The sequence below is a fragment of the Emydura macquarii genome, unplaced genomic scaffold (assembly GCF_026122565.2).
Source record: "Emydura macquarii macquarii isolate MOO-44397 ecotype Brisbane River unplaced genomic scaffold, CSIRO-AGI_Emac_v2 contig_561, whole genome shotgun sequence".
NCBI lineage: Eukaryota > Metazoa > Chordata > Testudines > Chelidae > Emydura > Emydura macquarii.
In genome coordinates this window covers 11,578,995-11,601,018 of record NW_027130698.1, presented here as the reverse complement: position 1 = coordinate 11,601,018, position 22,024 = coordinate 11,578,995, and the positions used below count along the sequence as shown (strand labels likewise).

General features: G+C 42.1%; 1 protein-coding gene across 5 annotated transcripts in view; it reads right to left on the bottom strand.

Moving 5' to 3' along the window:
• Positions 1-22,024, bottom strand: part of CMIP (c-Maf inducing protein) — a 167,888-nt gene that overhangs the window by 60,829 nt on the left and 85,035 nt on the right. For all 5 annotated transcript variants that reach the window (XM_067540148.1, XM_067540149.1, XM_067540150.1 and 2 more), the window contains exons 2-3: positions 19,452-19,577; positions 3,490-3,540 (exon numbers count right to left, since the gene is read on the bottom strand). In XM_067540148.1, the coding sequence (XP_067396249.1) occupies positions 3,490-3,540; positions 19,452-19,577 (177 nt within the window). The remainder of the gene's footprint in view (positions 1-3,489; positions 3,541-19,451; positions 19,578-22,024) is intronic.

Sequence of the window (22,024 nt, the reverse complement as noted above, 5' to 3'; positions counted from 1 at the left end):
AGGCCCGAGAGTTACAGGCCATAGCACAAGGAACCGACAAACTTGTGTCAGCAGCAGCAGGGGCAGATTCTGTAGCTGCTCTCTGAGATGCTCACCATAATGCCTGTGTAATCCTAGGGTGGCTTGCCCCTTTACGGGCTAGAGGCCTGGGGCCAACCAACCCTATTTACAAAGTAGGCACACCTGAGCAAGGGTCAGGTGATTCCCCTATAACAGGAGCAGGAAGTTGCAGAGAGGGGGAGGATGCTCAGAGAGAGACAGAGACAACCAAAGCAAGCTGTAGCAGAGACTGCAGCAAGCAAGATCTCCTGCAGGAGACCTTTGACCAGAGGGAAGGGTCTGAACCTGGAAGCCAGAGGGCTAAAGAAGTTTGAGAGCCAGGGACAGCAGGCTTCCCAGGTATAAGAAGGAAAAGACTCCAGCCAGGATAGGCCCCAGGCAGGTAAGACAGGGACTAGGAACAGAAACTTTTGTTTGTCAGACTTTTACATGGGGTTTGGAATTTTATTTTGCGTTAATAAATCCAGACCCCAAGGAGGGGTATTTCTGGCCACAAAAAGCCTAAGGATGAAGTTTATTGAGGAATCCAAGAGGGGAAACTGAGGTGGGAGTCCACCTGGAGGGTCACCCTGCGACCACCCGGAGGCACCTGGGAGGAGGCCAGTCACTGACATCCTTCCTTTGCCCTTGCTTCTATTGTGAGTTCACTTGAATTGCCAAATATGCTCCAAGGTAAACAGCATAAAGTTAACGGGCGTTCTTCCTCTGCAAAGTTTAGCAACTAAACCATTAAAAACAACTATATTCCAGCAAACAGGAATGTGTTAGCACAAAGTATATGGGACAGGATTTAAGCTCTGCCATTGTTCTGTGGAAAAGAACTGCTTCCTATTCCTGGCAAAGGGAAGGCCTTTCAAATCAAGATAATGTCTTATTCTATTAAAAAAGAACATTAAAAAAAAAAAAAGCAGCAGAAGAGCAAAAATAAATTCTTTTACACGGCAAACGTCCACTAAGGTTAAATTACTCAAAGTTTCCCAGAATGAGACGCTTGCTCACAAGCACCATAAAGTTTACGGACCTCACCCTTAAGAACAACCGTTACAGAGTGAAGTTGTCTCCATATTGCTAGAAGATGTACAAGCAAAACAAGCCATGCTAGCTATAGATTTTCTTAGCTGTTTAAATCTTCAGGGCTAGATTGTACCTTTTACCATCTGCTCTGTGTATGGGGCATGGTATGACTAAGCCACACCAAAAGCAGACCAGAGACATAGTGGCGCTCTCTTTAATTCCTTCCCTTGTTCCAGGAGGAAAGTAATCTGCTGGCCCACACCATCAGCCTCTGCTCTCCTGGCTGGCATACCTGGTGGGGTGGGAGAATCCATCTATTCGCTGTCCCTCCTGCTCACTCCTCGCCCATCTGCATAGGAAGGGAAATAGCTGCGCATGGAACTCTCATAATGTGACTCACGATGCCCCCTTATTCTACTGTATGGCTGCATAAGCAGCAAGACCATCTTACTTTCAAGGTTAACTTTGCACAGTCATACACTGGGATAGTGGTAAAAAGAAGATGAGGCACAGTCAAGTGGCAAAAGCAGAAGTGCCATAGATTAGCACCGCCTTTACACACAATGCTATTTGTCACCTAAATGGACAGACAGTGGATGGAATATTCTGGGTGGACAGGAGCTGGGAGAGGGTTAACTTCTTAACATTTGGATCTTATTGCTGGGAACTTGAATCTGTTCAAAGTATGGGCCTGATCCTGCAAAGTGCTGAACACTCTGGGCTCAATCCAGCAAAGCACTAAAATGCAATGGGATCATTCAGACAGTAAGGTTACTCAGCATGAGTGAGATTGGCAGAATCTGGCCCTGCACTGCAAAGGGCTGAGGTACTGCTGAACGAAATCTGATACTGGCCTGCGATCACAGTCATCACAATAACAGATCAAAATATTGGAAGATGCCTTTACTTCATATGTTCCTCCCACCAATTTAACATCCTCAAAAGATTGTCAGCGTGTACAATTTATTCATGGGAAAGAAAATATGAATGGTTTAACGTTTACAAAGCGTTTTCCAACCCAGGATCTAAAAGGATTAACATGCCTCACAATATACTTGTAAGATAGGTATTATTATATCTACACTGGTAAACAAAAGCATGAGATTTAAAAGTGATTTGTCCCTAAATTTTTCTCTCTGTTTTATTCCCTTACTCCTAATGTACCAATTTGTACTGCCCTGTACAATTCCTCTGTAAGCAGCTGGTAAAAGAACTCTGTAACTGTACAAAACACAGGAGTAATCTAAATTTTTCTGGATAACTATTTTTCACAAACCATGCTATCCAAAAATGCCTACAACAAAGCAACTCTATGGGAAGGACTTCCATCTATTTTCACATACACTACGTGGCCAGAATGGAATCTTGATAAGTGACCAAGTAAGAAATCAACCTGTCTGACTACACTGGAACATTTCCAAACAAAAGTACTTTGCTAATCCCTCAGCTCCAAAAAACCATACAGGAAAGTTATTTTTTCACACTGTGGGGTTTACACATGTGACAACTCTATTCATTTTCAAGAAAAAACTTGTTTTCATGGTCAACTTGGACCTGTAATAGACTTCACCCACAGGTTCTTCAAAGGTCATATTTTTGATGGTTGGGAATGATCTGTTTTTGACATATTCTGATGTCACTTATGAGCCACTCTGTTTAACAATCCCAGCATTAATTGACCTCATTCCCAATGAACACAACAAATTATTCAAGACTCTTGAATTATCAATACTCAAGACTGCATGTAATTCCAGGTCATTTTTAAGTATAAAATAGATTGATAAACAGGCTGATACTACTTACAATTAATGAACAACTTTACCCTTTGCCCAGTTTCACATGAATAAACAAAATCAAGTCCCCGGGTGGTCTAGAATATCTCAAGAATAGGCTGTCACCTGTCTTATTGTAAAGTCTACTGGATTCTGTGGCACAGAAAGAACAGGGCTCAGTTACTGTACTACCTGAAAAAGTGTTCGATACGTAGTGCCTGGAGGCTACCACAAGGTGATAGCGCTAGGCTATTACAAGCTGCTCAATTTATGGCCATATTAGGATTTACGGATTCTGGGGGGGGAAGACCCTCCTTTAAACAGAGATTGTGTGTGGCTGCAATGGGGCATGAAGGAATACAAACAAATGAGGAAGTAATCACCTAAACCTCAAATGGAAGGGAATTTTCTTCATTTGAATAAGTTGAGCCTAATAGCTAGGGAAGAAGCAATGATGTATCTGAACTCCCGGGTCAGGACAAGGTCAAGTCACTCTTCATTTTGTCCTGGAGCCCTTCTTGGCATTTGCTCTTCCACAGCACCATCCATCCATGGCTCACAGGGCATACAAACAAGCGGAAGGGCCCATCATAGTTACAACGATTAAGGTTACAACAAGGAAAATAATGAATGCAGAACCTACCTTCCACTGCAAAGAATGAAACCACTGATCCCTCAGATAACTGTTTGCAGCCTGCAATTAAAAACAAAAAAACACACAAATGGAACCATTAGATTCTGTTAAAGCTCTGGAACATTGAGCCAAACACAAGCCAATCACCTGCATGTTCTTTAAAACAGCGCACAATTGCGTGCATTTGAAACCATTGATCTTGGCTCTCTGCACTGGAACTACTAGCTTCAACCTATGCCCTTCATGAGAGTGAAGGAGAGTTTTCTAAAAGCTACCAAAGACATGGATTTGCATTATAAAATCTTTTTTTTTTAAACAGGCAGCAGTGACAAAGATGTTATTACATTTCCTTTAAATTTAAAATATTAAATATTTAATTTTAAAAAAAAAACTTTAAAAAGTATTAACTTCAGCTGATCAAAAACCCTTTGAGGTCGATGGAAAGATTCCCATTAACTTCAATGGGTTTTGATCAAGCCTATAACAAGAATAGGCCAATCTGTCCTCTACACCAGACCACCACCCTGGATTAAAATGCTGCCAACATTTTGCAGATAGCTCCAGTTATGCACCATCCTCTCTTGCTCCCCATTCCCCAGCCACCATCTAGCTATTTAGGTATCGTCTTGGCAACGACGACAATAGAATGCAATGAAAATGTTAAAGAAAACACATACATAGTTTGCAGCATCTGCATAAAGGTTGCAATAGTCACTCTCAATGTAACATGTGCACCAGTTTTTGTCCATGTTAAGCAGAACTGCTAAAAATTCCCTGTGTTCAGCTCCGGTCACAGCCAATAAGGAAATAGTTCAATGCTCTCAAAGGTCACAAGCTTGATACCAAAAATTATAAAAGCAGTTACATTGACGTAAATCCATTAAGGGTACAGAAAAGCGTACATGCCTTTCCAGTGCTCTCTGTACATTAGGGTAATGTTGTGTGGGTAAAAATGTCTTTTGCTTTTCTAGCTCCATCTCATTTATTTTCAGTTGCTAGGGTTTTTTCCTTGCAATTAGGGATGTTTTAAATGAATAGCGAAAACAACAGAATGACCAATGCAAGTCCTGGGCAAGTAAATGGCAACACTCTTCGTTAGATAAAAGTGCATTTCCTTTCAGAGGGGCTTTTGTCCTGCAATGGCAAAGATTCTGCAAACTATTTCCGATGCAGCGGAACAAAAGTTACCGCATCTTTTAATTGTTTCTCCTCTTCTCCACCCTTTGGGATAAGTGTTCAAACCTAGAACCCCAAATTACCTTTATTCCAAGATAAAGGTAACTAATGGTAACCAGAGTAACAAAAGTTAAAGCGTGCCTGGGCCAAATATGCCTCTGATCTCCAGGTTTGACTCTGATCTCACTCTGGTGAGAATCAGGAGTACCCTCACTAACATTAGCATATTATCAGAACCAGCTGCTCACCTAATGCACAATAGATCACCAAGCGCGACGTGGGGGATGGAGGAGGGTTCAAAGAGACTAGGCACATCATCTACGGGGTCAGCAGGGTGGCTGTAGATCTGGTTAAAAAACGGAATTCCCATTCCGCTGAAAATCCTGACATTTCTAAATCTGCTTTTGTTTCAAATCAGAATGAAAAACTGAAATTTTGAAATTTCCCATGGAATGGAAATACTAAAAATATCATCTAAACACTTTATTTTGATAGTATTGAATCATTTCATTTAGGTAAGGTTAAAAAACATTACATATAATACCTATTACAATTAATATTTTAATATCATTAAAAAGTCATTATGAAATGAATCCAAATGAAAAATTCTAGATAACACATTTTGACATTATCAAATGAAAGAAGAAAGTCCAGTCTATTTGTTTCAGCTTTTCACAATTTTATCGAAAGAGACATGTTCTCACAAAACATTTGGATTTTAATGAAACTGCATTTACTAACCAAAAATTGTTCTGCTGAAAATTTTTCAGCCAGCTAGCTAGACAGATTGATGGCCGTGTACTCCTGAGGGCTCAAGTTCAAAACTGGCCAAAACTTTCGTATCTTGTATATAACAAAAGCCAGCTGCAGTGCCAGAAAGTCTGTCTGCCTGCAGAAGAACAAAGAGGCAATCCTGGTCTCGAATTCCACCCCGCTGTGCTGGCTCTGAATGTGGAAAGACATGCTATATGAAGACACCAACAGAGAGCCACAAGTGGTCAGCAAAACAAAACCCTACAGTATAGAACTGTTTGGCACAGGTACCCCCCATTAGGGAACACGCTGGACTGGGAAACACATTGGGAGATAAGAAAACAGCAGCAATAGAACTTTAAAAACAAAAACAAGAGTGCCACAGAATAAAGAAGAAAAATACATCAATGAACTGAAATGTAACACTTGGTACTTCTGGAGTACCTTCTGTCTGGGGATCCCCAGTCACTTCATAAATATTAATTAATTACACCTGATATCCCAGAACAAGCAGCAGATCTAAGAGTAGAACCTAAGGGCCCTGACTTCCAGCCCCTTGCACTAACCACTTGACTAACATTTCCTCCCCAAGACGACAAAAATTTCTGTTCTGAAAGCAATGCTTTGCTCTATGGACCACGCCCATGCGGAAACCAAGGATTGATCCCCCATACTTTCCTGACCCTCACTGCTTAATTAAGCTCAATATTCCAGCCAGCAGGCAAACTTTCTTCTGTAGATTTGAGAATGTGTGTGTAGCACAGTGGTTCTCCAGAGGGTACACCAACTCATCTAAATATTTGCCTAGTTTTACAACAGGCTACACAAAAAGCACTAGCAAAGTCAGTACAAACTAGAATTTCATACAATGACTTATTTATAATGCTCTATACATGATATGCACTGAAATGCAAGTACAATATTTATATTCCAATTGATTTATTTTATAATTACATGGTTAAAAATGAGAACGTAAGCAATTTTTCAGTAATAGCATGCTGTGACACTTTTGTATTTTAATGTCTGATTTTGTAAGCAAGTAATTTTTAAGTGAGGTGAAACTTGGTGGTATGCAAGACAAATCAGACTCCTGAAAGGGGTACAGTAGTCTGGCATGGTTGAGAGCCAGTGGTGTAGCATATGATGGCTACAGTGCATGCTATACGTCCAACAGATGTGATGTTACACAAAAGAAAATCAAATACTTGCTGAGCATTTAAAAGCTCTATTAAATTACCAGCAAACAAACCTTCTGCATAGCTATCACTTACACTGACAAAAAACAACCCAAAACATACACTGACTTCTAAAACTATTCATTACTAATAGGGAACTGCAGTACTCTTCTCCTTAAAAGGGCAATGCTAACCTGCTTTGAGTCCTAGATTTGACCTAGGCTGTAATTTGAACCAAGAACCCTCTGAGCCAAAGGAAGGTGCTTGACTATTTGCATTAAAAGAAAATCCCCATTAGCTGGTAACTACACTTCATTTTCCAGGCATGCAGGCTCTGGTGAGCACAAGACCATCATAAACATCTAGAAAATCCCAATGGCATGGACTGATCAGTGTGAGAGAGCAAAACCAACAGAGGAAGAATTTATATTCAAACTTGAGAGGGAAACCACACACACCTGCATTTGGATCTTAATTTGGAGTTTTAAACAGTTTCAGAATTTGGGATTTTCTGGATTTGGTTCAAGACAACTTCTAAGAGAATTACAACAAAGATGACTGACAATTAAGCAAACACAAAAGCAGAAAACAAACCTTTAGGAAACCGCGGCAGGTCTACCACTCAACAGGAATCAACGGTATCAGGACCTTATCAAGTCAATGGTTGTAACCCAGAAGCTCACTCTCCAAAGTACTAAGCCTGGTTAAAACAAATTTAGTTAGCCTAACCACTGTTATCTTGCTGGGAATGTTCTGACACTAACACTCTCTTTTCTCACACTCGGCAAGACCAACCAGCTTTAGAGCTTAATCTTCCCAGAACATGCTTCCTCTTGTGTATTTCCAGAGAATTGCTAAACCACAGCTCTGTCCAGGAAATGTTGGCCCTTCTGCAGAGGTCAAGAAAATCACTCATTGCAAAACATTTTCTTCTTTTGGGTTGATATGGAGGGAAGGGCTACTGGGCATATTTGATACTTACGAGGATAAATGAAAGTTCTACAAGGCACAGGAGTAACAGTAATATTATTTTTATAACTCAAGTATTTATCTAGCTGTTTGCCTGAAAAAATAGCCTCTTTGTGTGAACAATCACAATAAGTGCACAGGCAGTTTATGCATGCATTCTCTGCAGTTGAGAAAATCAGTCCCCAAAAGTGCATTTCTATTAACAGAAGCTTTGAGGGTTCCACTGAATATTGAGCTTGCTCTGGTGCAGAATGACATCAGCATTTATCTTCAAATATTTGTTGATTAATAGTTTATTATTTTTGCAAAGAGAAATCCACGCAACATGCACAATTTCCTTGACTCCTCTGTGCTTTTGTTTACCATCCATAAAATGGGTACAGTAATACTTTTCTACTTCACAGGGAGATCACGAGACTTAATTCATTAATGTTACTGAAGCACTATGAAAATCCATGAAGTATCAAGTTTATTATTAGTTATCATTATTATTATTAGGTCTCTCCTCTCTCTTAATGGGCCTAATTTTTATCTCTGTACTCAGGTAAAGCTGAGTAGTTGAGGACAGACACCTATGCAGGAGATTCCATGTGCATTTTTGGGCCAAATTCTCAACTAGAAAAAAACCGGCAGTTCCATTTCAAGAACTAGTCGCCCATTATTTCAGTGAGATTACCCAAGTGAATAAAGTTACACACATGCGTAAATGTTTGCCAATCTGAGATTTAGCTCAAAACAAAATCGATGATGTAGTGAACTGGCTCCTATGCCAATTTACACCATCTGAGGATCTGACCCATAACTTTCATTCAGCTTTTGGAGAGATTGAGCCATCACAGAATTTAAACCTTTATTTTTAAAAGTCATGTTTTAGTTAGCTATTTTGGCTACACTGGGCAAGTTTTTTTTTTATCATCATCATCAGTCTCATCTATACAGCAAGTGCCACTCTGTACCAGTTATTCTAAAAGGGACATTAGCAATTTTGAATTCCCACCCTTCGGTCTGGCAATATTTTACCTATCATTTTCACATCTAGCCTTCAAGATTAACGTGAATTAAAGATAAAAGAAACAGAACAATTCTCTCATTTTTAGTTTCCTTAGTTTGTGCATTTGGCAGCACTTTGCGAATAGCGGGTTTCGCTATTTCCCCTTCACAGTCAGACTCCAATGCTGCAACGAGCTCTGTGCAGTCAGTTTCACATAAGCATGTAGAACCCCAATAGCTCTGTGAGGTTTAGTGCATCAAGGAGCTTGGTGCATCAAGGATTGAAGCCACAACTGGTCAGCATCTCCATTTCAAACACAGGACAGAGAGAAACAATTCAGAAAATAGGAAGATGTGAACGTAAGACCCTAAAAAAGCAGCAGGAGCCTGTGCAGGACTGAAACTCCTTGTAACTCTTATTTTATTTTATTTTAGGATGATGACCATGTAGAACACTGAAATCAAGGGAGCTATGACAATTGTCACCAGCTGAGACTCTTCCTCTCTATCTGTAAGTCAACATCAATGCCATTTTGCCAACAGCTCTATTGCTCTAATTTAATGGTACCCAAACATTTTTTGGTCCATGCCCCCCACCCTTACCCAGTCTACACCCCTCCCTCTCCCTCCCAGGAACTGGGGGCCAAGGCCAGAGTCAGGAGCGGGGCTGTGGCCAGGATCTGGGGGTCAAGGTTGGGAACTGGGGACCAAGACCGAGGCCAGAGCAGAGCTGGGCCTGCCCCACCGCTCCCACCAAACTTTTCTTTGAGCCCCCCCCTTGGGTGCCCCACAGTTTGGAGACCACTGCTCTAACTTAGCCTATCACACTGTAGTGGTCACACTTTGCTGACCTCTGCATTATTCACAAACATACAAGAAATAGCTTGTACAATTCTCCTTATTACAGGGCCCTTTCTGCATGTCATCCTAAACGACTCCCCAGCCAGCAGCAGTCCTGAAAAAAAATCAGCTGGTAATACGAAGTGGGGATTCATGATCTGAGTTCTGTCGTAATTCTTCCTAGGCTCTGACTTAAATCTGTATTTCTCTCTCTCTCTCAGTATGTTTTCCTGCATTTTGTCTGTACTCTCCTCCCACTGGCAAGACTATGACTGTACTGCAGGCTTCTCTGCACCAATGGTCACACTAAAAGCCAGTTTTAATATAAGGGAGGGATGAAATCCAGGTTCTTCACGGAAAACCCAAGTCAAAAGACCTTTCAGGAGGGAACAAAATCCTCCCTTCAAACTCAGAGTCAAGGTGCAGGGCAGTAGCACAACTGTGACTACTACAACTTGTGTACAATCCCTGCATCCTTTCCCCATGCATGGGAAGTGTGACCAGTGCATCCAAATCATTTGCAGAGCAAGCCAGAATCTTTCACTCCCGTGGCCCAACCAATGACCCACACACACATGGAGGGAGTGAACTCCTCTGGAAAGCTTTCTGCCTGTCCTCTGGTGTATTAGAGCCATCGGGGTTCTGCTGAATTCTGGACCTTCCAGGAGCCCAAGCATATCACTTAAGGAAACTGAATGGATTTGCTACTAAACAAAACTTAGGCTCAGAGGGAGGATTGTTCCTGGTCTATTGGCTTGCTAAACTAAAAACAGGTACCAAGAAAAGCATATGGATTACGGAAAAAACAGGCAAAGGCATTCCCAATCCAGCGGAAATATTTGCCTTGGGAACTCTCTGATAAAACACTGAACTCAAGCAGGAGCTAAGTATGGTAAGTGAGCACTGTGTTTATCAGGGCTTCCTGTTCTGTTTGTTTTTCCTTCTGCCAGACACCTGATTGCCAAGAATGGAATAAAACAACACTGCAAACTAAGGATGAGAGAACTCACTGTCACAGTTAGAGCCTATTTGAAAAAGTCACAGAACAGGACTCAACATTTCTGAGATTCCAGGTCCATTTGGCTCTGCTAAAACCTAAGATGTGGACTGCAGTTTGAAGTTAAACACTTTGCACAATTCCATCCTGTCTCACTTCCCCATCTCCTGCACCCTCTAAACAACTGTGAAACAGTTCTTCCTGAAAACTGAGCCACGATCAAATTCCCCCACCCTTCCCAATGAAACAGAAGTGTGGTCTAGAAGGGGAGGGAAATGGAATTAGATCCTCTCAAGAAATGTTATTTTATTATGAATAGGTACTTGAAACATCATCAATCATCATCATCATCATCTACATAGCACCATCAGTGTGCATAGTGCTTTGCAGACAAAAGCCAGGAAGACACAATTCAACCCTAACACAAAAAGGCCTTGCTACTACTAATGCCAAGGGGAGCTACTCCCACTGCCTCAAGGGCTGAATTTGGTTCATGCTCCCTCCCCTAAAGAGCTTGCAGGCTGTGTACCTGGTCCTGCAAAACCCTCACCCTCACCCACTGTCCCACTGGAACACAGGGAGAAAACAAGTTTGTCAGAGTTCAGTGCTTTTTATTAGAACTGGGAATTGACACATCTGGCAAAAAACCCCAAACAAAACACCCGCCTTATCATCATACTACAGCATCTGGGATAATAGCTTTTAGTGCCACTCACAAAAGACAGTGAGGACTGAAAAAAAAAAAAACAGTGCTTCAGAAGCGAGCCGGAGTACAGACAACTGGGATCGTACAACAAACAGCGAGCCTGAAAGGCCAATGCGTCAAAAAGATTTGGCAATTTGATCATACAGCATGTTTGCTCTCTGAGCATCATCCCTTCCTCCAAAGTGAGGGGGGGATGATGAACCAGGAATAGCTTCCTAACAGGACAGCGGTCACATTACCTCAGCTGTTATCTTGTCAGGCCCCATATGTTGAACTGGATTGGGATGGGTCAATATTTCAAAGGGAGACAGTCACGGGGAAAAGCAGGGGATGTAAGGACAGGTGCTGGGCTCTCACGCCTCTGACTCATTACTCTGCAGCACCATGCCACTAGGACAAGAATAGACAGCGAAGGCAAATGGGCTTAAACCTCTAATACAGTATGTAGCGCTTCCCTGGGTGGACTGTACCTAATTCAGTCAGATTCCTGAGGGACACACGCCATTACCACAGCAGAGATGCTCATGTCTTGTTACTAAAGCTGGTCACAAACAAAAATTTCTGTTCCACATTTGGAAATTTGTTTTCGTTCTGAATCGGAATGAAATGCCAAAAAACTCCTAATTTCTTGAAAAACCCAATGAAAAAAATTCAATTCAGAACTATTAAAATGTTTGGGTGTGATAACTTCATACTATAGAACCACAGGAATGTCGGGCTGGAAAGGTACCTCTTGAAGTCAGCCTCCCGTGCTGAGCCAGGACCAAGTAAACCTAGACTATCCCGAACAGGTATTTGTCCAACCTGTTCTTAAAAACCTCCAGTGACATGGATTCCAAAACCTCCCTTGGAAGGCTATTCCAGAGCTAAACTGTCCTTATAATTAGAAAGCTTTTCCTACGATCTACCTGATATCTCCCTTGCTGCAGATTAAGCCCATTACTTCTTGTTCTCCATGTCCACTGAAGGCAGGACAATTAACTGATCACCATTCTCTTCAGCAGCCCTTAACACATTTGAAGATTTTTATCGGGTCCCCCACTCAGTCTTCTCTTTTCAAGACTAAACATACCCAGTTTTTTTACATTTTCCTCTTAGGATCATGTTTGCTAAACCTTTTATTATTTTTGTTGCTCGACCCTGGATTCTCTCCAATTTGCCACATCTTCATCCAAAGTGTGGTGCCTAAAACTAGACACAATTCTCCAGGTGAGGCCTCACCATTGCCAAGCAGAGTGGGACAATCACCTCTCATGGCTTACATACAACACTCTTGTTTATACGCACCACAATGGTATTAGCCTTTTTTGCAACTGCACCACATTGTCAGCTCATATTCAATTTGTGATCCACTTTAACCCCCAGATCATTTTCAGAGTATACTGACTAGCCAGTTATTCTCCATTTTGTAATTGTGAATTTTATGTTTAACTTCATAAGTGTAGTATTTTGCGCTTGTCTTTACTGAATTTCATCTTGCTGATTTCTGATTTGTCACTGTCATTTTGAATTCTAATCCTGTCCTCTGAGTGCTTGTAACCCCTCTCAGATTGGTGTTATCCAAGATGTTATAAGCACACTCTCCACTCCATTATTCAAGTCATCAATGAAAGCGTTGAATCCTGTAGAATCCTACTAGGTACACTGTCCCAGTCTGACAATTGATAAATTTTCTTTGAGTACTGTCTTTCAGCCAGTTTTGCACCCATCTTATAGTAATCTAGACCACGTTTCCCTAGTGTGCTTATGAGAATGTCATATGGGACGGTGTCAAAAGTCTCACTAAAATCAAGTTATATCATGTCTACAGCTTCTCCCCATTCACTAGACCAGTAACCCTGCCAAAGAAGGAAATAAGGTTGGTTTGGCAGGATTTGTTCTTGACAGATCCATGTTGGACTATTACTTATTATCCTATTATCCTCCAGATACTTACAAAATTAATATAAAATCATTACATTTCAATGTCAAAACATTATAATATAAAATATAAATTAAATACCCATAAATATAACATTACATTTAATATTTTAACAATTTAGACATTTTCCTGTATTTACAGCCCAATTTCCGACCCCAAAACGTCTCCTCTGAAACCCTGGAGTTATTCCAACTTCCAGACTAAGACAACAGAGCAGGATCTAGACCCAGAGTTTCTCCTCTCCAGCTCTGTATTGATAGTCCTTTGACAGTGGGAAACAGTTAGCACATGCAAGTCAGAATCACAGACCTGCAACAAAGCCTGGGTCTTAATCAGAGTGTCCTGGGGACACGATGACCTGTTCTGCAGAGAAGGAGACACAGAAAGAAGGTAAACTTTAAATTGTTTGTTGCTCCTGCCAGAGATATTTCCTCCTTAGCTATTACGTCATTGTTTAAAATGTAGCTTTTGCATCTCAATTCCTAACTATTTTTTATTTTATTTTAAATATTATGTGCATTTGTGAGCATCCGATCAAACTCTCTGTATGGGAAATCCATTAATATACTGGCCTAGTCACGCTGGATCAATCATGATCAGCTCCTACAGAAGAGATAGGGGAAAGCTTGTTTTTAGTTACATTGCGTTTCCCATAGTTACACTGAAGTCAGATCCAATCCTCGTTAACACAGTCCAATATAAACACTATGGAAGCCCAGATTGATTCAAATATTTCGTCATTTTCTGTGAGGTTATATTATGATACCAGTTTTTCAAAGGAATTACTGTGCGTGCGAAGCACCCACTTTTAGATGTTCATTTCTCACAATTATATTAATTTGTTTTTTAAAATAACAAACGGCAGGCTGCTCCAGATAAAAATCTACAATGCTGCCAAACTCTCTGTACACTCCACAGGGTGCTTTGGTTTCAAACTGGTTATCATCTGTAATAGTAAACAGGTCAGTGAAAGATGCTATAAAGAGAATGCTATGGAATAAAGATTCAGAAATTAAATTTAACAGAAAAACGATGTACAAAACGATCTGATAGACATGGATGCTAATACCAATAAGTGAATTTGAGGAATAAAATTGTATTATGGTGTCATATGAAAATATTGAAGTTGTCCAACACCGCAGCTGAGATTCTCTCCAATAGATTCTGTCACTTAATTGGATGAGGAAGATTCTGTGGTTAGGTTGCTAGGCTGGCACTTGGGAAAGTAGGACTCGGCTCCCTGCTCTACCAGAGACTTCCAGTCACTTAGGGAATGTCTATACAGCAACGCAAGGCATGTCTGCAGCTTGGGTAGACATAGGCACACCAGCTTTCCCTGCGCTGACATGGATTAAAATAGCAGTATACATGTGCTGGTGCAGGCTTCTGCAACGTGAAGGTTCTGGGCAGGCTAGTGCAGTGCCCATGGTCATGTCTACACTGCTATTTTTAGCAGTGCTAGCCAGGATCTACCCAAGTTGCCATCGCATCTTGGATCGCAATGTAGCCACACCCACAGTATCGCCACACCCAAGTTCCCCGTCTATACCACGGGGATAACTGCACTTCCCTGCCTCACAGGGAGGCTTGTGAGGATATGTACCATAGAAAGACAGATTAAAAACAGGACCATATTGTGGTTGACCTTTGCCTGGGAGCATCATGGCTCTCTGAGTTTCACCCTGTGCAAACTCTGCACGTGCAGTTATGTGTCCGCATTTCTGAAAGCCTGGGCCATTAAGTCTTTATTGCAGGTTTGTGTTTCCACTCAGTGGCGTACCAAGAGGGGTGTGGGAGGGGGCCAGGCCCCCGGGCGCCGGACTGTGGGGGGGTGCCAGGCTGGCTCTTCATGACATGCAGGGGGCGGGGGGGCGCAGGAGGCTCTGAGGGGCGCAGAACCCCCCACCCGTCGTGAAGGGTTGGCCTGGAGCGCAGTTACATGCAGACCCTTCATGACGCATGGGGGGGGGCGCGCAGGAATGGAACCAGCCGCCCCTCAGCCTCCAGCGCCCCCCGCCCGTCATGAAGGGCCGACCCAGTGCCCCATCTGAGCCGGCGCCAGGCTGGAGCAGCGGGGGGTGGGGGCGCGCCGGGCTAGCCCTTCGTGCCGGGCAGAGGGCAGGAGGCTGAGGGGTGGGTGCTCCCGCTTCTGCTCCCACCCCACGCCCCAGTGCAAAGGGCCGGCCCGGCCTCCCCCCAAGCCAGACGGTGAGGCCGCCCCCCCATCCGAGCCTGTGCCAGGCTATGGGGCTGCTAGAGTGGTGGGTAAGTGGGGGGTAGGGAGGGGCGCGCACCAGGCCAGCCCTTCACAACAGGTGTGGTCCAGGCAATGCAGGAGGCTCTGTGGGGCACCCCTCAGCACCTTCCCCCCCCCTTCCTGTGCATGGTGAAGGGCGGGACCAGCCCCCCTCCCCAGGCTGGGGGGGTGGCCGCCCCCGTCCAAGTGGGCGCCAGGCCGTGGGGCTGCAGCGAGAGAGGCAGGCGGTGGGTAAGTGTGGGGAGTGGGGGGGGCAGCAGAGCCAAGCCTGAATCCCCCCCCCCCCCCCCACATGTACAGACTCCCCCCTCCCCGGGGCAGCTGGGGGGCAGTGCTGGGACCCCTCCTGCCCTACACAGGGGGGGCGTGAGGTGGGGGGGCACAAATGTAGTCTTGACCCCGGGTGCCAGAGACCCTCCGTAAGCCACTGTTTCTACTGCCACCTATACATGAATCAATTCAGTCTTAACAATAAAACTGCAAAACATTAAAAGTAAGATTTCTACTTCTCATTGTTTAATGGATTATAAGGTAGATCCCAAACATAAAACACCAAAAATGAATAACTGTATTGTCACTTCACTAATGGCTCCTTTCTACCAAAAAAAAAAATGTCTCTCTAAACAAGTCTCCATTATTCTCTGCCCCCTAATTCCTTGCATTACTTCCCTGAACAATGAAGCAACAGAAGAGCTATTAGACAAAAGAGAAATTCCATTTGATACACTTTCAAAAGTATTTTGTACCTAGAAATACTGCAACAAAATTCTGGAAAAGTGAGTTCCAGAGGACAGGAAATACTTTTGCATTTAAACTTCCAAGATCTTCAATTTCAATGGAGCACAGGAATGCATCTTATGTGTTTTCATCTCTTTTGCTAGAATTTGCCTGTCTGTCTGTCCTGCATTACCCCTGGATTCCTATCATTGGTGTTTAGACTTGAGGTAAAATGCACAGGGTTCATTTCTTACAGAACAGTGCCTTAACCCTGCTGGAATGGATTCTTTAGGTTCCAAGTTGCATGAGCTCCTGAAGTTCAGCCTACATGCAAAGATTCATCACACATGGGTTGCATTGTTCACACACTCTGACCTTCTTATCTTTAAGGGGTGCTATTATGTTGTTTGGGAGGGTCAGAAGGGGACAACTGTGTGTCGGGAGGGGGGAATGGAAGGGGAAGGGTTGAGATAGTTGAACTCTAACTTCCAAGTGTTAGCCTACTTCCAACCCCTAGGAACCAAATTTCAGGGATCGTTCTGGGAACCTCCATCACCCCTCCAAGGGAACCATGCAGCATTCACACTTCTAATGCATAAGTAAAGGCAAAGATCAGGGGCCAGAACCTCAGCTGGTGTAAACTGAAATGGAGTCGTGACAGTTTACTCCAGCAGAGGATCTGGCCCCAGATGTTCCCATGCATGACTCTGAGAGCAGAAAATGTATTTGCTGCGTTGAAAATCATCACAACCTCAAGTTATTGTTATGGCATTCCTAAGCATCCAAAACCCCAAGCACTGGAACAAAGTGAAGGGCTAAAGTCAGGGTCTGAGCAATAAGATGTATCCTTAGCCACTGGTAAACCTCTTTGCATATGAAAGGACCTGTCTGAAAAAACAGCAGAAGACAGCCAGAGTAATGTGAGTGTGATCTAGCGTGACTCATTCTGGTTTGTCCAAAACAGACTCAGAGTGAATTCTGTTGTTCCATGTTCCTGCAGAACCTTGTAATATGGAGGACACAGTTCATTCCAGTGCCTAGATCCAGGTTGCTAATGGGTATCAACTGGGTGAGACTTCAAGTCAATCCAACTTCAATCCTAATGAAGCTCGGAAAGCCAAACGGACTTCACAAGAGGTCACAAAATACCTTGTGAAAAGACCTGAGGCAGAAGATCCCTGGCTTCGATCTTCCACATAGCTTATGGGCAACCTTAAACAGCATCCGCACCAAACATGGCAGATGTAGATACTTGATGCACAAATGGAAAATTAAAAACTCTCCAGTGTCCAACAGTGGTCGCCCAGAACAGTAGAACATACGACTCCATGTCCGATTCACAAATATGAAGGAGGCATCACAGAGACAGTTCACTACTCCTGACACAATTATCTGGCTTAACGACCTAAATAGTGCTTCAATGTTTAATGTGACCAATCAAAAATATTGGAATGTCAGATGCAGCTTTCATGGCTCTGATGGACAGCTGAGCAGCACCAGAGCCACTAGTATTCGATCAGAAGGTGTGTCAAGTTTTCAGTGCAGTACTGTTCATATCTATTACTGAACTACTTCCAGGGCTGCTGTAGTATAGTTAAGATAGAAATGCAACTTCCATTATAAACACTCTTCTGCAGTTACTCATATTTTCACCAGAACAAATTTCTTTAGGGCTGAAATTTTTCATGAGTTAACTCCGTTTCAAGATATATTTCATTTCATTTGCAGAAAATGATGTTTCCTCCACAGTTTCTGCTGAAATGACTCCACCATTTTTTAATTCTACACACGTGAAACACGCATTCGTGTACATATATTCCAGTCAGAAGAAACAATGCACACCCAAGAGTCAACAGCTGACCAGATATTATTCAAACAGGATTTATTTTGCAGTAACTACTGATATCTAAGGATCTCAACAAGCCAAATTTGGAGAAAATGGGGTCAGCAATTTTGAAATTATGATTGCTGAAAGATTTTTTAAAAAATATTTAGTGCATATTCAGCTGGATTTTCAGTTAGCTTTCTTTTCTTGATCTAACGCAGTTTCAAAACTCAGGAATGTGGTGGAGTGCTCTGTTCTCAGCTAAACTTGCAACGACCTTAGCTCTCCTAGAAAATCTTACAAACACATGAGGAAGCATGTGATAATATGAAACTGAAGGAAAAGGTGGTACCTCTGTTTAGAAAGAGGACTTAAAGAGGACGGAATACAGGAAACTGTGTACACACATAACTTTAAAACATCTGGTGATGGCTGTCAGCATGCTACACAACAACCACACACAGGGAGTGGGGAACGTGGCCAAGGACACTATCCTCATACGAATAGAACTTATCATTAGACTTTTCACCTAGAGATCTCAAAGCACTTTAAAAAAGTGAGCGTCATTATTCCCAATTTCTAGGTGGGAGAACTAAGATACAGAGATTTATGGCTTGTTTTTAGAGGTCCTGAACACCCCCTAACACAGTTAAGGATGTAAGTGTCTCACCCAAAGTTATACCCATGTCAGTCGCAGAACTCTGAAAAGAAACCAGGTCCTCTGACTCTAAAGTCAGAACCCTATCTACTGAACAATGCTGTTTCCCTGAAGCTCCTGGGTATCTCATCTGAAATGCATGTCTATTAACACCCGTCCTCCACAATATTTCTCTTTCTGCACCATCACATGAAATGTGGGTCGGACCAACTTGCTTATGCAAACTGAAAATGCTATGAGCAAATTCTAAGAGTGAATAAGACATACAGTTGAGATGTCCTCGAGGGGTAGTTGTTTTTAAATAAATAGTAGCATTTTAAAGAACAATACAGACATTTCTGCCCCATATCACCCTCCATTCACCCACCCATAGGGTGGTAAAAGAATTGTCCACTTACAAACAGATACTTGAGTGTTCAGACAGTTGAACCGCCTGATTAGCTGAACCTTCTAAGATCCTTAATTATCTAAAATTTGACAGCATTCAATCTCTCTTCAAGTCTTTACATTAATATTGGATGGCTTTATAAAAGATATGATTTCATTTCAATGGAAGTTATGTGCTCAATACAGGAATTATAGAGTGAAATTCTTCTATAGCCTATACCCTATGTTATGCAGGAAGTCAGACTAGATCATTATACTGGACCCTTTGGGCCTTTTAAAAAAAAAAAAAAATCTATGAATTCTCCCACAGGGTCCTATCGTGTTTATGAAATCTGCTGCAAGGTTAAGTCATGTTGGCCCAAAAATTTCCATTCCCCACTATCACTTAAAAACAAAAAAACCAGCAGGTTCGGTAACTCAAATCAATCTTGAATGGCTTTGAAAGTATCATCTCACACAAATCTGCTGGTAAGTAACCAATTTGACCACAGCCATCTGCAGAGTTTCAGCCTGGCTAATCAGGGCTAAGATCTCAGACTTAGCAAACAGAGAATCAAAGTGATTAATAACAAGAGAGTTATTCTTTATTGTTTACTGTACCTGCAGTAAGACTGTACCCCCAGGGATTGTAAGCTGTAAACAGTACTTAGGGGCATTCTCCCAGGAGAGCAGCTGAACATCTTCAATAGCACTGTAGGAAATGGAGTTTTCCATATACCCAGTTGGCTGCAAGAAAAACAAAGAGAAAGAAAAAAAAGAAGCATTACTTACTCATCAAAAGTTTCACAACACGGATTCAAAAGCATTACGCCACCAAAATTGATCCTATTGTATTTGGTGGTGAGAACAGCTGTATAGCGCCTGACTGTCATTGATGTTTTGAGCCCATAAGGAGTGGGTGATGGACAGCAGGGGAATACACAACACTAGCCATTCCCCTCTGGAACCTCAGGTCCTAATACTGGTGAGGTCACATGTGAAATCTTGTTTGGTGGCCTCACATTCTTTCCACCTGACCTGGTCAGGAAACCACTGAACAACTTGCTGCAACTGGGAGTTTAATGAGGACAGAACCTGAACCGAAGACCATTTGCTGCATCTCAAGTCAGGAATAAAGTGCATAGGAAACACGTAGTAGGAAGCTTGTGTGAAGTGCCTATACAGGTCATTCTATAGAGGTGTTATCAGTCCATCCCCCGCACTCATGCGCGTGTTAAAGTCAACAAAGTAGACAAAACTAAAACAACTGAGGTTGTTAATCGAGCCTGTGGATGAGGCTGTGGTTGTTGATCGCGCCTGTCTACACAGCAGCAGAAGCATGCTTCCCAGACGCATACTAGCTCTGTTCAAACCAGAGCACTAAACATAGCAGTGTGGCATTGGTGTTTAGCCAGTCAAGTATGTACCTGGGGGCTGGGTGAGACTGTACTTGGGATGCCAAGCCACTGCCCGTGCCGCCACGGCCACATTGCTATTTTTAGCATACTAGTTTGAGCAGAGCTGGCGTGTGTCAGTCTATCTGTGCTGGGAAGCATCTTCCTAGCTGCTGTGTAGACAAACCCCATATAAAATGTGTTGATTTGTGTTTGTTAAATGAAGAATTTGTGAGCTCAGGACTCAGCGCCATTTGCGTTTAGATATGCATGGGTGTGTCTGTAGGAAGAAGGTATTTTGATTGCGCTGACAAAATAGCAGTGTAACATATTTAGGCTAGGAAGGATTAGATTTTTATTAATAAATACCAGTAAACATCAATTCCACCGTACACTCAGACAAACTGATGAAAAAATATTTCCATCAACAATCATCAAAATTTACAGACTGGTAAAGAAAGAAAAATGTTGCTTAAGAACTTAAAAGAGTTTGATTTGAGGTTGATGTGATGTTGACAATTTGTGTTTTAACAGTTATATAGCTTTAACTTTTTGAATCTCAACCTCTATGTAATTAAATAATTATTTCTGATCCCCCCCCCCCCCCGTCTGATCCCCTTCATAATTTCCTGCAACTGTGAAAATTTAAATCCATAAAAATAAAAAATAAAATAAAAAATTATCTGTCAAAAAAATTTTTTTAAATCAAATTCCGCCAAACCTAAATGTATTGTGTTGGTTTTATTCTGTGTGCTTTTGTTCTGCCTTCTGCTTACAAGGTTGATCAAGCACATTATCAAAATCTAGAACTTTGAATCTTTCACTGGATCTTTGGGCTCCAACGGCGTCTCCTACACACCTGGCAGAGAGCGGTGGATACAGCCTCAACTAACAGCTTCAAGATTTATAATCAAAGGCAGTCCCAGCAACCTGCTTATCTCTGCTACATTTAAATGTCAGTTTCCTGAAGAGGTTGCCACTGCTGTCTGATTACAAGAAGAGTCACAATTAAAACAAAAAAGAAAAAATAGCATGTGCCAGTTAAATGTGTGATATGAAACAACAACAGCAAGGAAATGCAAAGTTAAGTACGAAGCTCCTTTTTTAACCTCCCTCACCAATCTTAGATATTACAGCCGACACTGTACAAATGCCACTAGGATATATTCAGATAAATAGTCTGCATTTTATTATTTTCACTTGAGTGCACCTATATAAACAAACACATTTAATACTCCATACACACTGCAAAGGTTATACACGTAAGTATACACATAGCTGCACTCAGGGCTCATCTATCTGAAAAAATTGTCCAGTGCTATCGCTAGTGGACTAACTATTTTGCTATAGCTATTCCACCATAGCCATGATGGTCAATTTCTAAAAATTCAGACAGGCCCTTAGACTGACCCCTACTTGCAATAAACAATAGGTGTTCATTATTCTTAATTATTTTCTCACTATTTCTGATTTATGTCTAACTTACATGTTCTGAATATATCACTCCCCAACTAGTTTAAGTTATGTTAATCAACAGTCTTGCAATAGGCTATAAAGAAAAAAATTCTGTCAAAACTACAACTACAACAGGAGCAGCTCTAACAATCACAACAGAGGATTCTTGTGGGTGAGCGTGAAATAAGCAAATTTCTTTCGGAATGTAGCTACTTTTTAGCTGCAAAGATAAGTGGGTGGTATGTATGAAAAATCATACTCACTTTCACTCTCTAAATGTATACAAAAGGCCCATATAAAATGTCTGCCAAAATGCGGTAGATACCCCTGTAACATAAGATTACC